At 39.6% G+C, this 24893-nt stretch overlaps 2 protein-coding genes and 1 long non-coding RNA gene across 3 annotated transcripts; 1 reads left to right on the top strand and 2 right to left on the bottom strand.

The window, feature by feature from the left end:
- Positions 1-14247: 14247 nt before the first annotated feature.
- Positions 14248-20977, top strand: LOC146060389 (uncharacterized). The gene is made up of 5 exons (XR_014470425.1): positions 14248-16205; positions 16304-16391; positions 16573-16639; positions 19567-19704; positions 20708-20977. It is a non-coding gene; the product is annotated as an uncharacterized LOC146060389 (long non-coding RNA).
- Positions 16686-19844, bottom strand: LOC146060388 (uncharacterized). Its single transcript, XM_083173546.1, has 3 exons — positions 19516-19844; positions 18432-19080; positions 16686-17647 (listed from the first exon to the last, which is right to left on the bottom strand). Coding segments are annotated over exons 1-3 (960 nt in total). The 5' UTR covers positions 19826-19844; the 3' UTR covers positions 16686-17646.
- On the bottom strand, positions 19982-20979 carry LOC146059292 (myb-related transcription factor, partner of profilin-like). The gene is made up of 3 exons (XM_083171403.1): positions 20883-20979; positions 20663-20794; positions 19982-20566 (listed from the first exon to the last, which is right to left on the bottom strand). Exon 3 carries the CDS (start codon positions 20405-20407, stop codon positions 19982-19984), a length of 426 nt encoding a protein of 141 aa, XP_083027529.1. The 5' UTR covers positions 20408-20566; positions 20663-20794; positions 20883-20979.
- Positions 20980-24893: the final 3914 nt, after the last annotated feature.

Below are 24893 nucleotides of genomic sequence, written 5' to 3'. Positions count from 1 at the left end.
AAAGACTGCAACTTTTGTAGGTACAGTACTTATAAAACAAACGAGGTAGGAGGTATAAAAATTAACCACCAACAATTAATTTTATTAGCTATTTCTGAAATATGTTTATATTGACAACATTTCAAATTCTTTAATAAGAACTAGTGATAAAAGAGCATGTATAGCTTTGATGCATCAATATAAACATACAGTATATAGATATATAATTCTATTTTGAATATGAGGTGGATAAAAAAATAATAATTTAAAAATGATATACAGTATATATCCCAAAATGGGGAAATTATTGTAAAAAATCTGGCAATGTCATATAGTAAAGGAAGCTTCCATATCAATATGAATAATTTAGAACATGCACATCATGCCCATAGAGGCCAAAGGACATATATGTGCTAGTATGTCCCGTGTGAATATATAGAGAATTCCAGGTTCACATTCCGAGCACAAAGCTGCAGATAATTACCTCTCCTATAGCCAGAGGATGGTGAATGTGTGTACCGCTGCCGTGCGGTGACTTTCGGCAAGCGGTATGCACAGCTGTTAGGTGGTGAACTCCAAGTAGATGCCGATGATGATGTCAATAAGAGAGTCTTCAGCTCCGTACTGCCCTCTGCTGTTTAACAGCCCTTGGTAAGTGGCGTATCCTGCTGGTGAATATCAGACTCCTCAAATGGAAAACCGATGGTGCAGCAGAAAACGGGTTGATGGCTCTGTGAAACATTGTATTCATGGGGATTCAGTGCAACATGGGGGGTCCTCAGTTAGGCCTCTAGAGGATTACCTTAGGACCCCCCCTGTTGTACTGACACCTCTGGAATACAATATATCAGGAAGCCAAGGACCTGCTTTCTGACCCACCATCGGTTTTCCACTTTTCGGAGTCTGATATTCACCAGCAGGATAGGCCAATTGCCGAGGGCTGTTAAATAATTTCCCCATGTTGGTATATACATGTTTTAATTTTAAATTCATAGTTGAAAATATGCAGAGAGGGGTTGGTAACCTGCGCTTAGGGCTAATACACACTTGTGCAAAAGCTGTGCATGTAGGTAATAAATGTATATCTGCACGTAATTATAGTGAATACAGTGAAGTAAATAAGGTGAACTGGGTATATAAGCATATAAGCAGTGGGTGACTTTATTGTGGTATGCACAAATATAACCATTTTTTGCATAACTTCTGCATATCTTTTGCATACTATTTAAAAGCGGTTCACTTGTATTTGTGCATACCACAATAAAGTCACCCACTGCTTATATGCTTATATACCCAGTTCACCTTATTTACTTCACTGTTTTCACTATCATTACGTGCAGATATACATTTATTACCTACATGCACAGCTTTTGCACAAGTGTGTATTAGCCCTGAGCGCAGGTTATCAACCCCTCTCTGCATATTGTACCATATAGCTGGGAAATAAGGTCTTCCCAGCTGTAACCTTGCAGCCACAACACTGAGCAGCAACCATTACAGTGAGCGCAGCCCACTCCCTCTTTACTATAGTTGAAAATATAATTATATATCTATATATGTTTACATACTGTATATTGATGCATCAAAGATATATATATGATATTTTATTATTGAATCTTATTTAAAAAATATTTTTTTTTATCAAAACAAATATATATATATATATATATATATATATATATATATATATATATAGTTCGCGAACAGAAGCTGCACACACCGGACTTCTCAGCAAAATAACTCAGCCAACCACGTAGGTTATCAGCGACGTTTCGGGAGTTTATTTCCCGTCCTCAGGCTTATACAAGTGAACAATGACATATACATACAGCTTACCTTAAATACCTCCATGGTATCTGCTCGGCCGGCGTGCCCCTCCCCCGTCCTGCTTCACAGGCACTTCCTGTTAGTGCACTGCACTATTCTTTCCCCAAAAAATTGGTGATGACACAGGAGAGTTCCGCTGCCGTGCAGATGACCATGTTACAAATACACCACACTGAAACAACACAAAAGTGAAATGTAAATACATATAAACATTACAGTACATTAATAGACATGAGAAACATTACTATTTCTTTGTCTCGGGGGGGCTGGGTGATGTTCCGGCGAACACCTGGTTGGTGATGCTGGACATCACCAGCCTCTACACAAACATACCACATGCGGATGGGCTGACAGCCATCCGCAAATTGATTAATGATAACCCACTATACGTGGGGCCAGATGTGGATTTTTTCATGTTATTACTTGAATTTATTTTGAGAAGAAATTTTTTCATCTTTAACGGTAAATATTACCTGCAGAAGACAGGCGTATCCATGGGGTCACATGTCTCGCCTACGTACGCCAATGGCTTTATGGCACAAATTGATTTGATGTTTTTTTTGAATCGTGATGTAAGAGATAAGATTTTCTTTTACCGTCGTTATATAGATGACGTGATACTGTTTTGGAGGGGGAGCTTTGATGAGTTTGCCATATTAATGCAGGGGGTTAATGCAACTAACTGTCCCATCAAATATACCTATAACATGAATTTAGAGGAGATCGCATATCTTGATGTTAACATCAAATTAAATGATGGGAAAATCAGCACATTTGTTTATACTAAACCTACAGATAAAAATACCATCTTGAGAGCAGATAGCTTTCACCCCATTTCAACAACTCAAAGTCTCCCCTTTTCCCAGTTCCTACGAGCCAAAAGAATTACCAGTGACCCTGAAGCCCTTAATACCACTCTTGATATTATGTCCTCAAAATTTGCAGAACGAGGGTATAATGTAGAAACCCTTAAAAAAGCTAGGGATAAGGTAGATCTAATACCCCGCAGTAAAACCCTGGAACCCAAAGAAAGAGAAAATACACTAACACCAGTATTACATTGGGTTCAAAAATACAATGTGGAGTCAGGGACTGCAAAAATGGTGGTGAGAGACAATTGGCCAGCCATACAAAATGAAATCAAGAGTCTTAAACAGACCAGAGTGAGACACTGTTATCGTAGGGGTAAAAATATTAGGGACTGGGTGGTGCACACCGATATAGCCAAACAAGTACAGAATTTAAAAAGACCTAACAGAAGAATACTTGGTTGCCATAAGTGTACAGGATGCACCACATGTGGCCATATGATAACTGGGAAATGTTTTTACCACCCATACAGCGGACAAAAATATAACATCAATTACAACTTAACTTGCTCTACATCTCACGTTGTATATTTAATAAAATGTCCATGCGGATTGGCCTATGTAGGCAAGACGATTAGAGCATTCAAGGAGAGGATGGCCATGCATAGGTCGGTAATAAGAGCTGCCTTGAATGGGAAACCAGTTGACCAACCTATTCCGAGACATTTTGTGGAAGCGAAACACAATATGGCCAATTTTAGGCATATGATCATAGATCATATCCCAGATGATGGAAGGGGAGGAGACAGAAACAGGAGGTTACTCCAGTGTGAAACGAAGTGGATTCACCTTTTAGGGACCATGAAGCCACGGGGGTTAAATGACCACCTGAATTTTAACATTTTTCTTTAAAGATCTCACCCACGCAACTCAGATAATAAGTATTGCCATAATTGTAAGATAAAAAATAGGAAAATAATGTTAGGAGGCAATACGTAGTGCATATCCTACACCAATCTATACTTGTTTTTAACAAAGAAATAGTAATGTTTCTCATGTCTATTAATGTACTGTAATGTTTATATGTATTTACATTTCACTTTTGTGTTGTTTCAGTGTGGTGTATTTGTAACATGGTCATCTGCACGGCAGCGGAACTCTCCTGTGTCATCACCAATTTTTTGGGGAAAGAATAGTGCAGTGCACTAACAGGAAGTGCCTGTGAAGCAGGACGGGGGAGGGGCACGCCGGCCGAGCAGATACCATGGAGGTATTTAAGGTAAGCTGTATGTATATGTCATTGTTCACTTGTATAAGCCTGAGGACGGGAAATAAACTCCCGAAACGTCGCTGATAACCTACGTGGTTGGCTGAGTTATTTTGCTGAGAAGTCCGGTGTGTGCAGCTTCTGTTCGCGAACTGCATAATTCTTTCATTGAAGCGGGCACCCCGGCTATTGACGCGGAGAGTGTGTGCACGCCATATCGTCTGCTATATATATATATATATATATATATATATATATAATATATAATGAGCAATGCACTCATCGGACTTAGTAATCCAAGAAAAAAACGGACTCAGGGGTCTCACAAAGTTAGCAACATTTCAAGCTTTACTCGCTTTTCATCAGGCTTAAATGACACAAATAACAAACAGCGTTTAAATCACCTTACCTCCACCGTGCTCCCCCAGCTGCCGCACACGCCGCCCGTCCAGTTACGGTTCTGTCCCCAATGACGTCACCACTCCTCCGATGCACAGAGGCTCCGTAACCTGGCTGGGCAGGTGGTTGCCCGGCAACCTGTAAACAAAAGTACGTGTATAAATACATCAAACGAGAACACACAGAAAGTAAACAAACGATGCACCAGCCGCGCATATGTATGAGATCCTGTACAATCAGTAAGCTGAGAGAAAACAACAAATACAGCATACATGCCTATATTGAAAACAAGGAACAAGGAAGCAGATAAAGTCCCATGTGGGCAGGGTCCGAGCAGGTGTCTGAATCAACCTGCACACTTAAGGTGATAACTGAGGCCCATACAGATAAATGTTGACCTATCGTGTTGACCAATGCATAAACATATATTTACAAGAAGCAATGAAAACTGCAATACTCGTTGAGACCCGCCGGGAACACCATATTTAGACGGTGAATCCAGCGGGTCTCACACTGCAGGAGGAGTTTATCTCGGTCTCCCCCTCTTTGATTGGCTGGAATTTGGTCAATGATCTTATACCTTAGGGCTGACAAATTGTGTCCCAATTCCTTAAAGTGCCTAGGAACAGGCTGTTCATTGGCTGCAGGTTTACCCTCCAGGGATTGCCTGATCGTGGACCTACAGTATGCGTACCCATGCGCTCTTTGAATGTCCTTGTGGTCTTACCCACATAGAGGAGACCACAAGGACATCTGATAATATATACAACATGGGTACTAGAGCATGAGAGGACCTGACGGATGGGAATTTTGGTGTAGGAAAAAATTGCCTGTTTCCAGGTAGCCACAGGTGGTACAACCTACACACCTGTAGCATCCTGATTTTTGGTCAGGAAATTGGTTTTACACTGTTTGTCAAACCCTGTAATATCGTTCCTCACCAGCCAATACTTTAAATTCCGCTGTCGTTGGAAACTGGGTAACAAAGAACTATTCTTAAAAGTCTTGAGACCCGTGTCTCTTTGCACTAGGAGCCACAGATCTCGTGCTGTTTTGACAATGTCGGTACTAATATTTGAGAATTTTTGAACAAACGGAATTCTGGTATCTCTTGATTGGGGCATCATAGTTTTAGGTGCCAATGTGGCACTCCGAGGAGTAGCTAATGCTTTGGTTTTAGCTCTCAGCAATTCACTGTATTTGTCCCGCCTGACAAGAAATTTCTTTATCATGAGGTCCATCTCCCCCTCAGCCTCCACCGGGTTTTCGCAGATGCGTCTTGCCCGGAGGAACTGTGAGTAGGGGAGTCCTCTGACGGTGCTGATGGGATGCTGACTGGAAAAGTGGAGCAACGTGTTCCGATCAGTGGGTTTCAAGTGGAGGATTCTCCACCCAGAGCGAATCCGAGGACACCTCCAGAACTAAGAAACCCCCTTTAGGGGTAGAAACCCGAGCGCGTCGCGCCAGGAAAACTTCCGACCAGTCAGAAGAGGAGTCCAGTGGCTCAGGGCCCTCAAAAGGGAAGAAAGGAGGGAAAACAAAAATGAAATAATATTCAATTTATCGAATAGACCACTCTCAGACACAGAGATGACGGTCTTGAGCAAGGGACTTAATTTCGTGCCCACCAAGGGGTTTGACGAGTTTCAATGGCAGATTGACTCGTTTAGGTTCAATCGCAAATTGAGACTGAAAGAGTATTTTGAAAAGCCTTCCAAGGAACCATCCAGGGTGGAAGAGATTTTAGAAAAATCAAACATATTAAAGAAGACATCTAAGTTTGACCCAACCACCAACAACCAATCATTGAAAAGCTTTAATAAAGTGTTGGACTTTCAGGCTACCAAAATGGGTAAAAACTCACGACAGCAGCCCAGCAATTTATCTAAGGAAGAATTCGCTGCTCTGAAGGATCTCAGCATGGATAAAAGTATTGTCATCCGCCTCGCCGACAAGGGGGGCGGAGTGGTAGTACAAGACACTGACAAATATCGACAAGAACTCCTTCGACAATGAAGTGATACAGAAGTGTATACCGTTCTACAGTCTGATCCCACATCCCGCTTTAACAAAGAACTTTTCATGCTCTTGGAGATTGCGGTAAAAGAACAAGTAATCACCAACTCTACAGCAAAGCAATTTTTTCAAGAACACCCCACAGCACCAGTTCTTTACTCATTGCCTAAACTCCACAAAGACACCTCCAACCCACCCGGTAGGCCCATCATTGCCGCCCGGGACTCCATTTACTATAACGTATCCAAATTTCTTGATATGCACTTCCAACCCACCATCCAGATCCAAAATACGTATTTGAAGGACACCACCTCTTTGTTGAACAAACTCATCAGCCTTCCTGAAATTCCGCAGGGCAGCTTTTTATGCACCCTAGATGTAGTCAGCCTCTACACCAGCATCCCCCAAGGTGCTGGTGTGGAGGCTTCAAGAAGGTTACTCTCCGCCAGCCCTCTGTACCAGGGCCCGGAGCTATCCTTCTTATTTGAATTATTGTCACTTACACTGTCTAACAATTATTTTATTTTTGACGGTAAATGGTACGTCCAACGCCGGGGCTGCGCAATGGGTTCTTGCGTAGCTCCGGTGTTTGCCAATTGTTTTATGTTTGAAATTGAAAAAGATCTTTTTTTCTCTCAGACGTTAAGGTTTCTAGTGACATCTTCTTGCTGACCAGGTACATTGATGATTTGCTGTGTATCTGGACAGGGAGCAAACAGGAATTTGAAGATCTCATTGGGCACATTAATACACTTGATTGTACCATCAAATTTACTTTCGAGATCAGTCCCGCCTCGGTACACTATCTTGATGTCATTTTGACACTAGATGGTGGGAGGATCCACACAGGCCTGTATAAAAAACCCACTGATCGGAACACGTTGCTCCGCTGTTCCAGTCAGCATCCCATCAGCACCGCCAGAGGACTCCCCTACTCACAGTTCCTCCGGGCAAGACGCATCTGCGAAAACCCGGTGGAGGCTGAGGGGGAGATGGACCTCATGATAAAGAAATTTCTTGTCAGGGGGTACAAATACATTGAATTGCTGAGAGCTAAAACCAAAGCATTAGCTACTCCTCGGAGTGCCACATTGGCACCTAAAACTATGATGCCCCAATCAAGAGATACCAGAATCCTGTTTGTTCAAAAATTCTCAAATATTAGTACCGACATTGTCAAAACAACACGAGATCTGTGGCCCCTAGTGCAAAGGGACACGGGTCTCAAGACTTTTAAGAATAGTTCTTTGTTACCCAGTTTCCAACGACAGCGGAATTTAAAGGATTGGCTGGTGAGGAACGATATTACAGGGTTTGACAAACAGTGTAAAACCAATTTCCTGACCAAAAAACCAGGATGCTACAGGTGTGTAGGTTGTACCACCTGTGGCTACTTGGAAACAGGCAATTTTTTCCTACACCCCCACTCAGGGGCCAAAATTCCCATCTCTCAGGTCCTCTCATGCTCTAGTACCCATGTTGTATATATTATCAGATGTCCTTGTGGTCTCCTCTATGTGGGTAAGACCACAAGGACATTCAAAGAGCGCAAGGGTATGCATAGGTCCACGATCAGGCAATCCCTGGAGGGTAAACCTGCAGCCAATGAACAGCCTGTTCCTAGGCACTTTAAGGAATTGGGACACAATTTGTCAGCCCTAAGGTATAAGATCATTGACCAAATTCCAGCCAATCAAAGAGGGGGAGACCGAGATAAACTCCTCCTGCAGTGTGAGACCCGCTGGATTCACCGTCTAAATACGGTGTTCCCGGCGGGTCTCAACGAGTATTGCAGTTTTCATTGCTTCTTGTAAATATATGTTTATGCATTGGTCGACACGATAGGTCGACATTTATCTGTATGGGCCTCAGTTATCACCTTAAGTGTGCATTCAGACACCTGCTCGGACCCTGCCCACATGGGACTTAATCTGCTTCCTTGTCCCTTGTTTTCAATATAGGCATTTATGCTGCATTTGTTGTTTTCTCTCAGCTTACTGATTGTACAGGATCTCATACTGTACATATGCGCGGCTGGTGCATCGTTTGTTTACTTTCTGTGTGTTCTCGTTTGATGTATTTATACACGTACTTTTGTTTACAGGTTGCCGGGCAACCACCCGCCCAGCCAGGTTACGGAGCCTCTGTGCGTCGGAGGCGTGGTGACGTCATTGGGGACGGACCCGGAACTGGACGGGCGGCGTGCGCGGCAGCTGGGGGAGCACGGTAGAGGTAAGGTGATTTAAACGCTGTTTGTTATTTGTGTAATTTAAGCCTGATGAAAAGCGAGTAAAGCTTGAAACGTTGCTAACTTTGTGAGACCCCTGTGTCCGTTTTTTTCTTGGATTACTAAGTCCGACGAGTGCCTGTACTGCATTGCATTGCTCATTGTATTACCTGGGAGACCAGGGTTCCAGCGCACCTAGGCACATAGGATTTCTTCCTCAACTGAGTGCCAGTCCCTCTTCCCATATATATATATATATATATATATATATATAGAGAGAGAGAGAGAGAGAGAGAGAGAGAGAGAGAGAGAGAGAACGTGATGTCCAGCACAGCCACTTCTGCGAATCCTTACGTGGGTGCCCGTGCCAAATATTCAATACACGATCCCCAAAACACAGCACTCCACTTAGATGCAATATTCTTTATTTCGCAACGTTTCAAAGCAACTGCTTTGTCCTCAAAAAGGAAAACAAACACTCACATTTAAATGTCTCACCCGTGCTGACACTTCCGGGTTGGCGCAAGGGCGATGACGTCACCGCGCTGCTCAGACGACTTCGTCGGCAGTGGGGGCGTCATCAGTGAACCGTCACCAAAGTTACAATAAACAAAACTGAAAAAAAAAACAGAAAGAATATCCAGCATTAGATCTAGAATGAGATAAAATACATTAAAAACAGCAAGACATATCACATAATCATCATGTTATAAATAACGCATAGGTGGATAACATTTATTGCGATAGTATAGCTAAACCAGTGTACTCGTTAAGACCATGGGGTGTCACGGTCCCCAATCTTTGGATCCAAAGAGCTTCACATCTCAATAAAACAAGGCCACGATTGCCACCCCTCAAAGACTGAGGGACATGGTCAATCATTCTATATCTGATACTCGCCACACTATGTTTTTTAATCATAAAGTGCCGGGCCACTGGTTGGTCACTCGCACCAGTGGCTAGCGCCTTTCTGATGGCAGAACGATGAGCTGACATTCTGTCCTCAAAGGGGCCTTCCGTTTTCCCGATGTATGATAGTCCGCAAGGACAAATAATTTGATATACGGTAAAACGGGAATTGCAAGTTAGAGTATGGCGAATCTGATACATTTTTCCTGAGTGAGGATGAGCAAACTGAGGGCCTGACAACATAAAACCGCAGGATGTACAGGTACATCTGATGCAACCCTTGGACTTGTGGTCCTGTGGGTGATTACTGGATGAGGAATCAGTTTTAATCAAAATATCACATAGACTTCTAGCTCGTTTAAAACAGGGCATGAGTCTAGTAGATTGGAGTTTAAGCTCCTTGTCTGTTTGCACTACAGGCCAGTTTTTCTTGAGCACATTGTTGATAACCGGGCTCATGGTATTATAGGTACTAACCCAAGGGATAAAAGGTGTAGTGTTAAAATCCTTGGGTTTGGGTTTCAATAAATCTGTCCTATTAAGGGCAAGGGCTTTAGATTTGCACAACAGGAGTTCTTCGATGGGATAACCACGATTTCTAAACTTTTCGATCATAGTGACCATTTGTGTGGCTGCTAATGCTGAATCTGACACAATTCGCCGAACACGGATGAATTGTGAGTAAGGTAGACTTCTGACAGACGGTCAGGGGTGGCAGCTGGAATATTCAAGGAGGTTATTTTTATCGGTGGGTTTGGTATAAAGAGATGTGGCAATCATACCATCGATTAATTGGATTTGTACATCCAAAAAATTAATTTTGGATCGATTGTGATTATAGGTAAATTGGATGGGGCCTTTCAGGTTATTATAATTATCAATGAACTGACAAAAATCATTGGGGTCACCCTTCCACACAATAAGCAAATCATCGATGTAACGATAGTAGTGTAAAATTCTCTCAGAAATAAAACTATTACTGAAAAACAAATCCTGTTCAAACAAAAACATAAAAATATTTGCATATGAGGGGGCTACCGCCGCCCCCATAGCACACCCCGATGTTTGGATGTAGAACTTATTACAATATAGAAAAAAAATTCTCGTCAAGATTAACTCCAACATCTGTAACAAAAATTTTATATCAGGACCATCATAATCATCTTGTTGTAAAATAAACTGTCTGACAGCGGCTAACCCCATTGAATGTGGGATTGCCATGTACAGACTAACCACATCAACTGAAAATAAAGACACGTCATCGGCGAGTTTAGGAAGATCGTTTAACTTGATAAGTAAAGATGTCGTATCCAGTAAATAATGGGGATGTCTGCGAATGTAAGGCAGGAGAATGCTGTCCAAATACACAGAGGAGTATTGCATGAGGGAACCCCTGGCAGCAATAATCGGCCTGCCAGGGGGATTATCGAGGGATTTATGTATTTTGGGGATACAATAAAACACAGGAACAAGGGGGTATGCAGGTAATAACGCTTGTTTGATTTCAATGGAGATGACATTTGTGTCGACAGCATGTTGTAATATATTACCTAGTTCATTGGAGAAGTCTTTAGAAGGATCCCTCTCCAATGGGCGGTAAGTGGTGTGGTCTTCCAAGTGGACCATAACTTGCTGATGGTATTTATCACAGTCCTGTATGATCAGGGCACCTCCCTTATCAGCCGAACGAAAAATGAGGGATTTGTTAGCTGCAAGTTCTTTCAATGCTGTGCGTTCCAGGTTACTTAGATTATTGTATCCAGAAATGTATATATATATGTATACATTTATTTGTTATTGTATCAGTCTTGTCTTATTATTATAGCATAGAAATCAAATAGTATTATAGGAGGTGAAAATATATAATATATAAATTACAAAGATGTGCATAATGTATAGCTGAGGGGTTATATAAGGAATAGTGATCATAACATTTAAAGTTTCAATAAAACATTTTCTCTGGGAATTACAAAAGCTATTCATTTTCCAAGGGTGACATTTGATCAGACCAGAGAATCATTGAACCGTGTAGATTGTGAAAGGTATACTTAAATAAAAAAAGCCAAATACAATTTTGTTTGAAATATTTTAAATAAATTCGATTTTATGTGCATGCTGACTGACAGGTAACATTTTCCAGGAACAATCGGCCACCAATGGGGTTAAATAATTTTAAGATTGCAATATATTTTTTTTTTTCAAAATATGTTTTATTGATCCTCGCCAATCACATAGTGTACAGGTAAAAAGAACATAAGACAATAATATTAGATGAGCAGCAATCCACATTTTCAAATTTTCCAAACAAATATCAATAACCTTCAAGTAAAAAAAATAATTAGAAACATAATATGGTGACCTCAGTGTCTACGTGGTAATATTAGAGATATTATTATAGGATTCACAATGACAGCTGCATAAAAAAAAAATAGATGCCACAAATCAATCCTAGGAGAGGCACCATAGTATAACACTAAAGGTAGCCATACACATGCAGATTTATCTTCAGATCTGGCTGGTTGGAACAAAAACATGGTTATGGATGAGAGCAAATGTTGACCATTTGCTTGGAAATGCTGGAAAACTGACAAACTGTCACTCATCCATAACCATGTTTTTGTTCCAACCAGCCAGATCTGAAGAAAAATCTTACTAGTGTATGGGCACCTTAACATGAATTAAAAAGGTAAAACAGATAGTAAAATAAAATAAAACAGAACAAAACAAAACATTACCTGTTCCTAAAGCCAAGCCATCATCCCATCCATGGACCGATCCGACCATCCATCAGGAGACCGAAGAAGGAGAGATAAAGGAAGGGAAGAGTAGAAGAGGGAGAAGGAGAGTGGGGAGATGAGGGTGGTGTGGATATTAGTAGTTAGATTGTAATAGAGGTCTTATTTTGGAGAAGTTGTAAATTATACTATGAGGTAGACTGGAAGCATGCTTGAATTGCCGTTTTAGTACTAAGAGGTAAGGTTTGAATATATCTGTCCCAACACTAAAACAGGGCTGGGGTCATAGATTCTTTATGAAGCAATGTCTCCAGCCAGTCCATGGTAAACAGAAAAAGTAGTCTAGAGGTTGCCATTTCCAGAGAGGGGGCCAGACTGTGTATCCATTGCTGTAAGATGGCTTTTCTACCAACCGCTGAGAGAATCACTAAGAGTTTCTTATCACATTTAGGGACAGAAAGTATAGCCGAATAACGCCCAAGATTCATTAAGTTGAAAGGGTAATTTTAAGGAGGAGGAAGCGTAGGTGTGTAAGGAGCTCCAAAAAGTTTGGATGTGGGGGCAGGTCCAAAAGCAATGGTGAAGATCTGCATCACATGAGTGACACTTTGGGCATTCAGAGGTGGTAGCTGTTCCCATTAAGTGACATTGTTTAGGGGAGAAATATGCTCTATTAAAGAATTTGTATGACATCTCTTGGTATGAGCTAGCAGGGATAAGTTTAAGATATAATAGGAATGTAGATAGGATGGTCTCGGGATCCAAAGTTGAGGTTTGTGAAGCCCACCTGTGGAGTCCCGGAAGGTCTGTACCAGTGTCCAGCTCAGGACGTATGCGTGCATATATTGTGGAGATGGAGTGTGTGCAGGTGCGAATAATGGAGTCAAGGCGGTTTGTGATATCCTGGGGTTGCAATTTAGCTAGAACAGAGTGTAGGTAGTGTGTAGCTGGAAGGTAGGCAAATTTGTGTTGTGGGAGTAAGTGAAAGTGCGACATAGCTTCATCAAAGGTTAATGGTGTGTTAGAGGTGTTTAATAAATGTCGCAAAGATAGGACGCCAGAAGAGCACCAAACCGTAAAGGGAGATAGTTCTTTGCCATTCTGGAATTCAAGGTTTCCAACAATAGGGAGGGATAAAGAACAGTAGCACTGTAAATGCAAATATTTTCTGGCTCGCCTCCATGCGAATACAGTGGAGGACAGGAGGAGGTTGTCATACTGAGTTTTTTTCAATTGAGACTGTTTAGCGTGTAGAAGAAAACTAGTGGATAAGGCTGGCTTTACCAACCACGGTCCTCAAGGCACACCAACAGTGCAGGTTTTAGGGATATCCAGGCTTGAGCAAATGTGATTTAATTAGTACCTGAATGATTCTGATTAAACCATCTGTGCTGAAACCTGGAGATCACTAAAACATGCACTGTTGGTGTGCCTTGAGGACTGTGGTTGGGAAAGCCTGGGATAAGGGATAGCAGAGTTGGGAATCAAGAGACACGTCTGTGTAAATGTTGGAGTTAGCAATCCAATACACTGCAAATCGGAGGAGACAGGCCAGGTTGTAGTATTTCATGTTGGGTAGATTCACGCCCCCTCGTTGAGCAGTTTGCATTAATTTATAGAGACTAAGGGGGGTATTCAATGTCTGTCGAGTTTTGTGAAATCGCGAGTTTTTATGTTTTCTCGCCTAGAAACGTTAGGTTTCTCGTCCTCGATAATTCAATCTGCTTTTTATCTGGGTTTTTTTACTGTCCCGTTTTTAATATTTTTTCGATCTGGTCGACTGTCGAGGGCACAAAAGCTCGCATTATCGAGCATTTTGTCCACACATTTTCCTCGACTTTTATCGTAACCTATGCAATCTTTTCTGTGTTTGGTTTTCTCGACGACATTTTCAACAGTTCTCGTCTTGCAAGTCTCGCCAGGCTTGTGTGGCGTGATTGTAATATTATGTATTAATTTTCTTCCCTATAACAGATTAGTGATATATACCTATATGTAATAGTCTACTATTGTTATCTATTTTGTGAACTACTTGTTAAGAGTGTGTAAAATCAGTTTAGGAAGGGGTCATAACTTTATTCTTGCTGGCTGATTACTGACAATCTTGGTTGCAATTTTTGCAATGTAGTGAAAGCTGACCTTCAATTTCTATGAAGAAGGACTGTTTGATTTAAATAATGCAGAGTGCATTCGAATTACTGAAATCTCATTGTAATGTCTATATGCCCTAACTCAAACTCCACAGTATATTACAATCTAGTGATAAGTGTTATATGTCTTTTGCTGTGTTTTGGTGCTTTATGATGTTAATCTCCTGTGAATGATCATTATGAATGCTATGTGGATCCATCTACATGGTGTTGATTAACTTCCCAGCATGCTTGGATACTTTGCACCTGCACCTGCTTATTTAACCCACAATCCATCATGCTTACCTCACTGCTCTCACTCCTCTGTTCTGAGACTGTAGGGAGCACACAGCATAAGCAGTCTGCTGTTTTGGAAGCGTTTTTTTTTAGGTCAATTTGCGGTTTCCTCACATACCTTATTTTTTAAACATAGACTACAATAATGGAGCCCTTCTCTGATGTAATACTCACTTTTCTGGTGAGGCTTTTGCAGGCAAGGGTTAGGGGACATGGAAACCAGGATTCCTCTGCAACATCTAATACTCAGAGATTGGCTGCATTGGGTGAGTCTGTGCGGGTGTCAATTCCACGTCCACGCCAATATAGAATTAGGCGTGAACTGGACTCTCTCTCAGAGGCTGAAGTGATAGCAAGCTATCGCTTATCCTCTCTGGCAATCTATTCACTGTATCAGCAGATGGAAGCAGACCTGGAGCCTCGGGTACGGTCAAACCATGCAATTTCTGGCCTACAGAAATTGCTGGGTACATTGCATTTTTTGGCTTCGGGTACATTCCAGCCCACTTTGTCTCAGACCTGCGGTTTTTCACAGGCCACTCTGTCAAGGAGTATAACCCAGGTCCTTAAATGCTTCCGTAAATTAACGACCCAGTACATCCATTTTCCTGCTACAGACAGTGAATGGCGAGAGTTAAAATTTGGCTTTTTCCAAAAATGGCAGTTCCCCAATGTTCTGGGAGCGATTGACTGCACACATATACACATCACGCCACCCAGGGAATCGGAAGAATGTTTTCGTAACCGAAAACACTTCCATTCCTTGAATGTGCAGGTGGTTTGTGATAGTGACATGAAAATAATGGATTTTGTAGTGGGTTTTCCTGGGTCGACCCACGACTCCTTCATCCTGAGTCAGTCATCTATATTCCAGGATTTTGAAAGTGGCAATTTTACAGATGGCTGGCTGTTAGGTAAGTGTGTTTCCATATCCATATTGCTAAGATAAAGTCCTAAAACCAATTAAAGATTTTGTGAGTTGTAATTTGTCCCTTTAAAGGTGATGCGGGATACCCAAATAAGTCCTGGTTGCTGACCCCCTTGCCTAATCCCATAAGTGTTGCAGAGAAGAAATACCAGGCGGCCCATATAGCATCAAGGCGTGTAATTGAGCGAACCTTTGGTGCACTTAAAAGCCGCTTTAGATGTTTAGATATCTCCGGCGGGGCGCTTTTATATTCACCGGAAAAGGTTTGCAGCATATTTAATGCTTGCTGTATATTGCATAATATTTGTGTGGCAAACCATTTTCCGGTAAATATAGATGCAGATATTAATCTGCATGGGGACATTTTCTCTACATTACCTGTGGGCATGGATGAACGAGTCGAAAGTAGAAGCCATGTCATCCGGACCTTTTTCTCTTGTAAGTAACTTTTGCACCATAAAGATATCTTGCTATTGCTACAAATACGTAATATTGATTGTTATATTTTGCATGTATTTACAGAGTCTGTTTGGATTCCGTTCTCTTTTGCATGAAATTAATGCAAAAGGAGTTGTATATGAGTTATGAAGTTGTGACGTTTACCATAATATTTTATTAAGTTGATCCTGTAATTGATTACATGGCAAGTTTATGCAAAAACCAATATCCGGCCTAAGCACAGGGTAAGTGTTTATCTGTCAGTGTGGAGAACGTATTTATGTGTGAATATGCCTCTTTTTAAATATTAACGTGTGTTTTTGTTGTTTGTTGTTTTTTTCAGGTTGGTCTTCTCTATGTGTGTATTTATGATGTGTCCAATCGTGTTAATTTCTTGATTAAGGACAGTTCCCCTACTCCAATGTTGTGTGGTAAGTATGGTAGGCTATACAATTTGTGGCCCCTGGTGTACTTTTTCCCAACATAATGTTGTAACCACAAATATATATGTGACTGTAATGGGTATTTTTTGGTAAGGGTGTAATCAGTCTAATGTAAAGGTTTTGTTTTGTTTTTTGCCCACACTCTGGACTCCTTCTTTGGGACACAAAGTGAACTATAATACAACATCAACTGCCAACAACTTTGTTTCATAGGAAATGCGGTACTGAAAATACAGGTAAGTTTAACTAGTATGAACTACTAATAAACACAATGTTGGGACTTTTTTTATAATTTTAACACATGTGTTTTTCTTTTTTGTACAAAATGACAAATGTTAAAGTAATATTGTTTATTAGTGCAATGACATTGTTTAGAAAGATATGCCAAGATAATGTTAGCAAGACAATTGTCAAAGTATATCAGCATAAACATATTACTCCGTATTTGCTCATAGAATCTCAGTTATAACCAAAAAATTCGCCCTGAACCAGCATTGGCAAATCTCCTGAACACCCAATTGCATGTAATGTGATTGAGGATGACATTCTATAGTGAACATTGGTATTGTTGACAGGAAGTATTGAAAATAACATTTTCTTCTTTTACAAAGGTCATTCTCTAGACCAAAAACTACAATGACGTATGCAGATCAATGTAAAGCAGTGACGAGCGTATGGGCCGTCAGAGGTCAAAACATGTCAAGGACACGAAGCTGTGGGCTCCCACAGTTTCTCAGCAATGAAGTTGTTAACTAATCAGCCTTGGTGTCTTGCTACGCTCTGCACTACTTTCTATTAATCAACATTTGTATTGCTCTAGTAGTCCAATGTCATGGTCTTTGTTATCATAATACATTTTACCATTGTTGCCTGTTGTCAAAATGGGGCCAATGCCTCAATTGCATTGGATGCAATTGTGTTGACAGTGGATGTTTAAATCACATCTAGTAAGAATAAAGTAATCTGAATCTTCAAAGCCATACAGGCTTATTCATAACGCATGCACATAACGTGGCAATTGCAATACTAACTTATTTTTAAGTGTCATTTGCAAACCTCATGACACAACATTGATTCCTTTCAACTTTGAGAATGTGTTTGAGTTTGCTAAACATGTTTGTTAATGATGAACAAAACGGATTTCTCTTTTCCATCGACTAGAAGTGGGAACTTTCACAAAGGTCAAAAATGAACAAAATGTCGAAGGAAGTATAACATCTCCATTGTTGCCAGATGATTTCTGCCTGGTTGAAATGGGAAATAATTAAATGTCATGAATTAAATAGTACATAATTCCATGGACCATACAAACTGTAGTTATGCGACAAAAATATTAGGGCAATAAGGGCAAAAAACCCCTAGAGAACCTAACCAATTACAATGTGTAACAAAAGTATCCTTCTATTTTCAGTTCCTGTTTTGAATGGGTTTGCAAAATCAAATTGGATTTTTATCTTTTGGCTTATGTGAATGAATTTGAAATCTTGTATATATATATATATATATATATATATATATATATATATATATATAGAGAGAGAGAGAGAGATATATCTATTTGAACATACTCCTAAGTTTGTATATACATGTAATTTGGTAAGTAAAAATTTTTTTTTTTTTATTTATAGTTGTAGAGTTGTGGTTTAAGGCGACAATGTAGTTGCTGTTAGCACATGTGGCCATCTTCCCAAAATTGTTAGATTCTAAAAAATATCATATGTAATGGTTATATAAGGTGTATTATATGCCCTGTTTCCTGCTGTTTTTAATGCTATTGCCCTTTAATTGCTGGCCAGTTAAATAAGACATGATATAATGAGTAATGGAATGCATAGGTGTGTTTGAAACACATTTTTTATGTAAATACATTTTTTTGGGGGGAAATGTTTGAGCTTCATAGAGTATGTCCGTTATCACTATGCTGAACTCTGTAAAGCCCAATACATATATTGTAGGTAATTTATCCACCTTTGCCAATGTAGAATGTAGACCAATTATTCAAATTAAATATGTGTCAAGATAACTTACTAATCAAGAACTTCATCTTCATCTCGATCCTGTTCTGCATTCTCCAAATTCACTTCCATTGTTTGAAGACCTGTATGTGATTGATTTGCTGCATAAGTTGGGACGCTTTTTTTCGGCCCTTCATGTCTTTCTGCAACTGTATACCTTCTCATTGGTGGAGTGAATGGTCTGCGTAGTGTAGCAGGAAATAATAGATTTTCAGACGTTCGGATGGGTGACACATTTGCATCGGTATCAGTGGTGTTTGGATTATAGATGTGTTTTAAGGATTCTGCAAGTTGCTTTTGTGCGTTGGCTGCCTCTTGTTGAATGTGTAATAGCATTTGAAGTGCTGCATGTATGGCGCCACAATTGTGACTTAATTTGGTTAATTCCACATAAATATTATTGTGGATTTGTGTTGTTAGCATGTGTTCCTTACTAATTGTTTTGAAATGTGTTTCAAGATCTGTTTGGTGGACAAAGTTTCCCAGTGTTTGCCCTAATACTTTCATAGTGTCATCCACTGACATTAATCTTTCGCTGAGCATTTCTCTAAATTCGTCTTGACCACTTTGAACTTTTTCCACAACTTTGCTCAAATCCTCTAAATCGCATGAGGTCTTCAGAGTAGAATCCGTTATAGTTAGATCAACTTGATCTTCTTGACCTAGTGCAGTTAATCAAAAGAATAGGAGTAATTAGGGCAATATTCATTATTATGCATTGAAAATATTACAGTTGGAAAGTAAATATAAGTAAAAGGTTAGAGATTACCAATGAAGGACAACTTTTAGTTGAAAGGGCACCAAGGTTGTGAACGTAAACACCTACCCAACATGTGCATTTAATTAGACTACGATATTTGTGACAATATTTGGTGCTTACTTATTAACGTAATCAAGTATTACCTAAAGGACTACTTGTTAACAGATTAGAGTTATTTTTCTTAGCTCTACAATTATGTTTGCGACCATGTTCCAGATTGTATATGTCAGTATTAGATTTGTTCTTGTTTGAAATTCCTATAAAACAAAAACTTGTTACTATATACATTACTTACTACACAATATAAATATTAGTACAAACTAGGAACAAATGTCACCTTGCACGGAAGATTGTTTTGTTTCAGATGTGTTTTTTGTTTTTGACACAGAAGTGGAGGATACTTTTGATTTGGCCAATGTGGAGTCACAGATGCTGCTTTCAAATCCATAAAAAGTATGTTCCGTAATTGTACTTTCGTTAAATACACTTGGAATTCCAGAAAAACCTTCAGCAGGACTGGCAGGTGGTATGTCTTCTTCGATTTCCACAGTTTCCTTTGGTTGCAGTTTGTTGCTAGAACTTTTTTTCAAAGCCAGCTCTATAAAGTGGAACAAATAACAAGGATATGTCATACTTTCATACAACATTGTTTATACATATAGGACCCAAAAATATTACACTGAAAACGTCCCAGGTTACATGGAACTGGCTAACAATACATTATTGTGTTGTGGAATTGGCAAATTTAAGAAATGGTGGAAAATGCACATGATATGTGCAACAATATATAATGTTAGAAATTATTAGAAGTTACCCTTTGCGGCCCTTTTTTTAGTATGATGTTTAAGTTCTGCTACTAGGTCAGATTCTGAAATTCTGCCCTTACAGAGACTTCTGGAATCCAAAACACCCTTGACTCCCTCCACCATAATTGGATTTATTCTCCTTTTTAAGATCTCTTCCCAAAGTTTCCATTTGAACTTGATCTCTGGGCCTCCGCCGGTTTTCATACCCAACATTTTGTAGTGGGCCATTTTTTTTTTGGTCTGACGCCGACAATCACTGTAACGCTTCATGCACGTTCTGGGTGTTCTGCGATTCCCAGCTATTGCTGTCACTCTAGAGGCAATATCTTCCCAGATTTTTCGTTTGGCCCGTGCAGCTGTCATTGTGGATCTCGGCCCATAAAGAACGTCATAGTGTCTCTCAACTTCTTCTACTAATGCCATGTTTTCAGACTCACTATAACGCACTACCTTTTCTTTTTTGCATGTATCGTCTGAATCATTATCCTCTTCATTCGATTTTTCACTATTTGCATCATCTACACATATTTGCCTCTGTTGAGAATGACTGGTAACAGAAGATTTGGCTTTCTGTCTCCGAATCTAAAAAAAGGACAAATTACAATAAATACCTTGACAATGCCGTCCCATATGTGTTTGATTAGGATAGGTTAATGAATGTGCTTGCCACAAAGATACCTTTTCTTTTTTCTTTTTTTCATATAAATGCTTTTTCCATTGCAGATATTCTGCGCTTTGAAGCCAATCATCATCGGAATCTAGGGATTCATCACTGGATGGTGTAGCTGGTTTCTTACATCTTTTTAGAGTCTACAATGAATTTGAAAAGATATCGTTGGCATGTTGCATTGTTAATTGTATTTTGTCCGAAATGCTAAATAAATATGTCAAAAATCACCTTTTTAGCATTGTCTCGATTTGTACCATGGCTTGTCCCCACAAATACATCAGACTCTGAGGGCTCATCATCATCAGATTGTGTCACAATATTGATTGATTCCTTCATAAATGGCACATAGCACCAAAAAGACAAAAAAAAAAGGTCACTTCATTTAATAAGTTACAGAAAAGCCTGGCGTACAATGTTGGAATGCAAGGTTTGTAATAAACTTTAAATAAGTTAGTCCCTGACCCATAAATACCACTTCCAAAAAAATATGCTTACCATTTGGGCACAATCCTCCAATATTTCTTGCCGCATTCCCATATCAATGTCTGGCAAACCATCACTCATGGAGGAATTAGAATCTTCCTGATGTTTTCTCAGAGTGGACTTTGACATATCTGTATGTAAAACAAACAATTCAACCACAATTTAGCACTGCTCCACTAACTACCCGTAAATGGGCAATATACATCCTAAACACTATACGGGATGTACGAAAAGGATGATCAGAGAAAGGGGTGTTCGGGATGCTTGGCTGCAGGTCCTATTCACACCTTTAGATGTGTGTACTTATTAGTAAACATTTGTTAAAAAGGGCTGGCCTACAAAGAATTTAACTATTTATAACTCCAAAAAATACACTTTGGTAGCATGAGCAATGGGTTAACACAAAGCCCATATAATTAATGAAAGAATGCATGGGATGATGAGGGTTTCATTGGTGATATGTGTTGCTGGGCCTGTTTTATATGTTTTTCTAGAGGGGTGCTGGCGATGGGCCGGGTAGACATAACAGCAATAAAAAGCTGATCACCCTACTAGAAAAGCATAGAAAACAGGGCCAGCTACACATATCATCAATACAACCCTGATCATGCCACTTAATTACTTATACCGCTAGAAACCCATAGATAACAGGGCCAGCTAGACATAACAGTGCAAAACACATGATCATCCCACCACAAAAAAACCACAATCACAATCATCCCACTGGAAACATATAGGAAAAAGGAAAGGCTAGACATATGTGGGCAAAAAAACGGATCATCCCATGATAAACCAAAAAACACCATCATCCCAGTGGAAACAATTGACCAATGTAAGTACATATGGATATTACAATATATAATAACTATGGGATAAATCACCCTTTACACAAATGTGAGAATTCACTTTGGTTGTGTTACTGACAAATTTTGGTTACATCTATTTTAATTTTACAGGGATAAATCTATAAAGCTGTAACAATTGAGACATCGTGTGCTGGAGGGGATCTGCAGATAATCAGCCTGATCAGCCCTTTTGGAGATAATCCTTTTAATACATCCCTCACTATACAAATGCATATAAATATAGAGCATGGGCAAGGAGCAATACTCTGCAGAGCATGGACTGGCCCCTGCAGCGCAATACACCCACAGCTGAGAAGGAAACCTTTCAAAAAAGCCTGCATTGAGAGTGCACAGCCAGCAAGCCCCAACACAACCCCTCACCATCCATGAAAGCTGCCATGAACAGTTGCAATGCTCTGCACGCGCACAGTGTGCCCCATGGCTGCAGACCATGACCAGCACCATAGTTTATCACTGCAAATATTCCGCACACCCTACACACCATAACATAGCCAACAACAATTAGACAAGTCAAGCACAACAATGAGTTATATAGTTATGAAGAATGCCAATCTGGTGTTGTTAACAAACAAATGACAAACACAATGACACAATACACATTCAAACATCTGCACCACCGACATACATGCTACAGATTAATTAACACTTACCTAACGCTTCCTCCGCAGCAAAAGGAAAGCAATATTTCTGCTACACCCACGGACAGCATACACTTCCTCCTCAAACTCGCTCGCTCACACGTGGCGAGCAGCACAGGGACTTATATAGAAGATGTCGAGGCGGGAAACGGGAAAAAGTGACGCCCACAACTCGCAACATTGTTACAACCTCGACGGGAGTGGTCTCGCTTGATTGGCACATTGAATACCCGAGATCTCGCTTCGTCGAGCTAATATAATCTGGCGAGCAAAACGAAAAAGTCAAATACTCGCCGAGGAAAATAAAATCGACACAGATTGAATATCCCCCTAATCCTCTTTTTTTTTTAGTTCCAAATAAATTTGGTGATCATGTTGTTGAGGGATGATAAATCAAATTTAGTGAGTAAAATGGGGGCCATTTGTAAAATATATAACAGTTTCGGGAAGCTGGCCATTTTAAAGAGATGACATCACCCCAGAAAGTTAAGAGGAAGATTCTGCCAGAGATTAAGTTCCTGTTTAATTTTTTGGATAACAGGGGTAATGTTATATGCATATAAATGATGAGGATGTGGGGGGAGAACAATGCCTAAATAGGTGTGATTACATCTTTAGCTGTTTATGTCTGCATTATTCTTGTAGACATCATCTATCGTGAGAGTCCACTTTTCATGTTCTTTTTGTGGTGTGAATAAAGTTGTTTGTGAAAAATTGATAAGATGGACTTATTGTGAAATCTTCATATAAAAAAAAGGCAATTGGTCACTCTTTCCGTCCACATACCTTTTTGTCTACCTCTTGATAAATTAGACTTTTAATTAAGGTACAGTTATAGACCTACCCCTTTAACACCTAGTAGTTTGATTTAACAGTATTACACTATACCAGCATTTCTTTCCTTTCCGGTACCGTGACACATGAGTTCAACTATATTGAAGAATTCACCCAGTACAAGCTGTTCCATAGAGGCGTTGTTCCTCCTCCCATGAGTGCATATTGTCTACCAGTACAATAGACACTGGACAAGGGCTATTATTTTTATGTTCCTCAACTGCAATAATATCTGCATAAAGTGGTGTGCCCAGTGACAACTAAAATCCTCATGTTGTGTTCAAATATCTATAATGTACACTATTAATCATAAGTGAAAAGTTTTTATAATACATCATCTCCAGCTCTGTTAAGTTGACAGCAGGTGGGTACATAAAACAGTAATTGAATTGTTTAATTTGCAATACAGTAATATACAATGTTTTCATACAAACAATTTAAAATGGTCAGGGAGATGCCTCTGTAGTCTCTTAAGGACATGAGTTGAAGGCATATTGTGTATAAGCAAGTGAAAACATAATAAATGATTAGTAGACATCCTACCCTGTCTCCACAGGTTATCTGGTGTTAATGAGTACTCCAAGCTGATTAATGGATTTTATTCCATTCCCAATCATAAATGTGATCAGGATGTAATACCAGTTCAGCACAATGAAAGTTAATGGGAATGAATAATTTCATTGTATGCTGCAAAACAGCAGAGCAAAATTACATCTCACTAACCAATGCGGATTTCCTAAGCAGGATATACAAGGATGCTTTCTTGCAAAACCTTTGAAGATATATGTTGTTGTTTATGTAGCCATTTTGTCTTGGTTATGATTATAGTATTTTAGGCCTATGCAGCCAGTTGACATTTATCTTTAAATGCATACTTCTTTTTTCAGGACAGATAGAGCTTTCTTTTTATATATTTAGTTTCCTTTTTTATTTTTTTTCTTAAACCAGTGAATATAGTGAAAAGTCATGACAATAGAAAGAACACATACTGTATAACCTATACAACAATTATGGTAAAGTAAGAGGAATGGTGGGGACTTCAACCTTTCCAAGCAGAGAATGCTAAATTCTCTTGAAAGAAAATAACATTAAAACAGGACGTAAGCACTGCAAATAATATATATAAAAAAGTGTATGTATGAATATATGTTAATGAAACTGTATTAAGATAATCAGGGAACTTTCCTAAGATCAAATGGCTACAAATGCCATTTGATGTGATATATGGCCGTAAATTCACATTTTTAGAATTTACTAAGGGCTCTATTTACATGGGTGTTAGTATTCTTTAACAAATGGTATATTCATTCGTATTTCATTTTATGAATGAGTACACCATCGACAGAATACAAATGGATTTCATCATTCACTTGAATGGTGCATCCAAATTTACTTCCAAGCCGTGTGCTAAATATGGA

This window comes from Crinia signifera, chromosome 2 (assembly GCF_055691185.1).
Source record: "Crinia signifera chromosome 2, ASM5569118v1, whole genome shotgun sequence".
Taxonomy (NCBI): Eukaryota; Metazoa; Chordata; class Amphibia; order Anura; family Myobatrachidae; genus Crinia; species Crinia signifera.
Note: the sequence above shows the minus strand (reverse complement) of the source record. Positions and strands in the feature narration are given on the sequence as shown.

Excerpts from the sequence above, each read along its gene's own strand:
- LOC146060388 (XM_083173546.1), bottom strand. The coding sequence starts at position 19,825 with ATGTTGTATGAAAGTATGACATATCCTTGTTATTTGTTCCACTTTATA. Across the intron at positions 19,081-19,515 it reads AAAACAATCTTCCGTGCAAG|GTCAAGAAGATCAAGTTGAT; the intron begins GTGACATTTGTT and ends TAACTGCACTAG.
- LOC146059292 (XM_083171403.1), bottom strand. The coding sequence starts at position 20,407 with ATGGCATTAGTAGAAGAAGTTGAGAGACACTATGACGTTCTTTATGGG.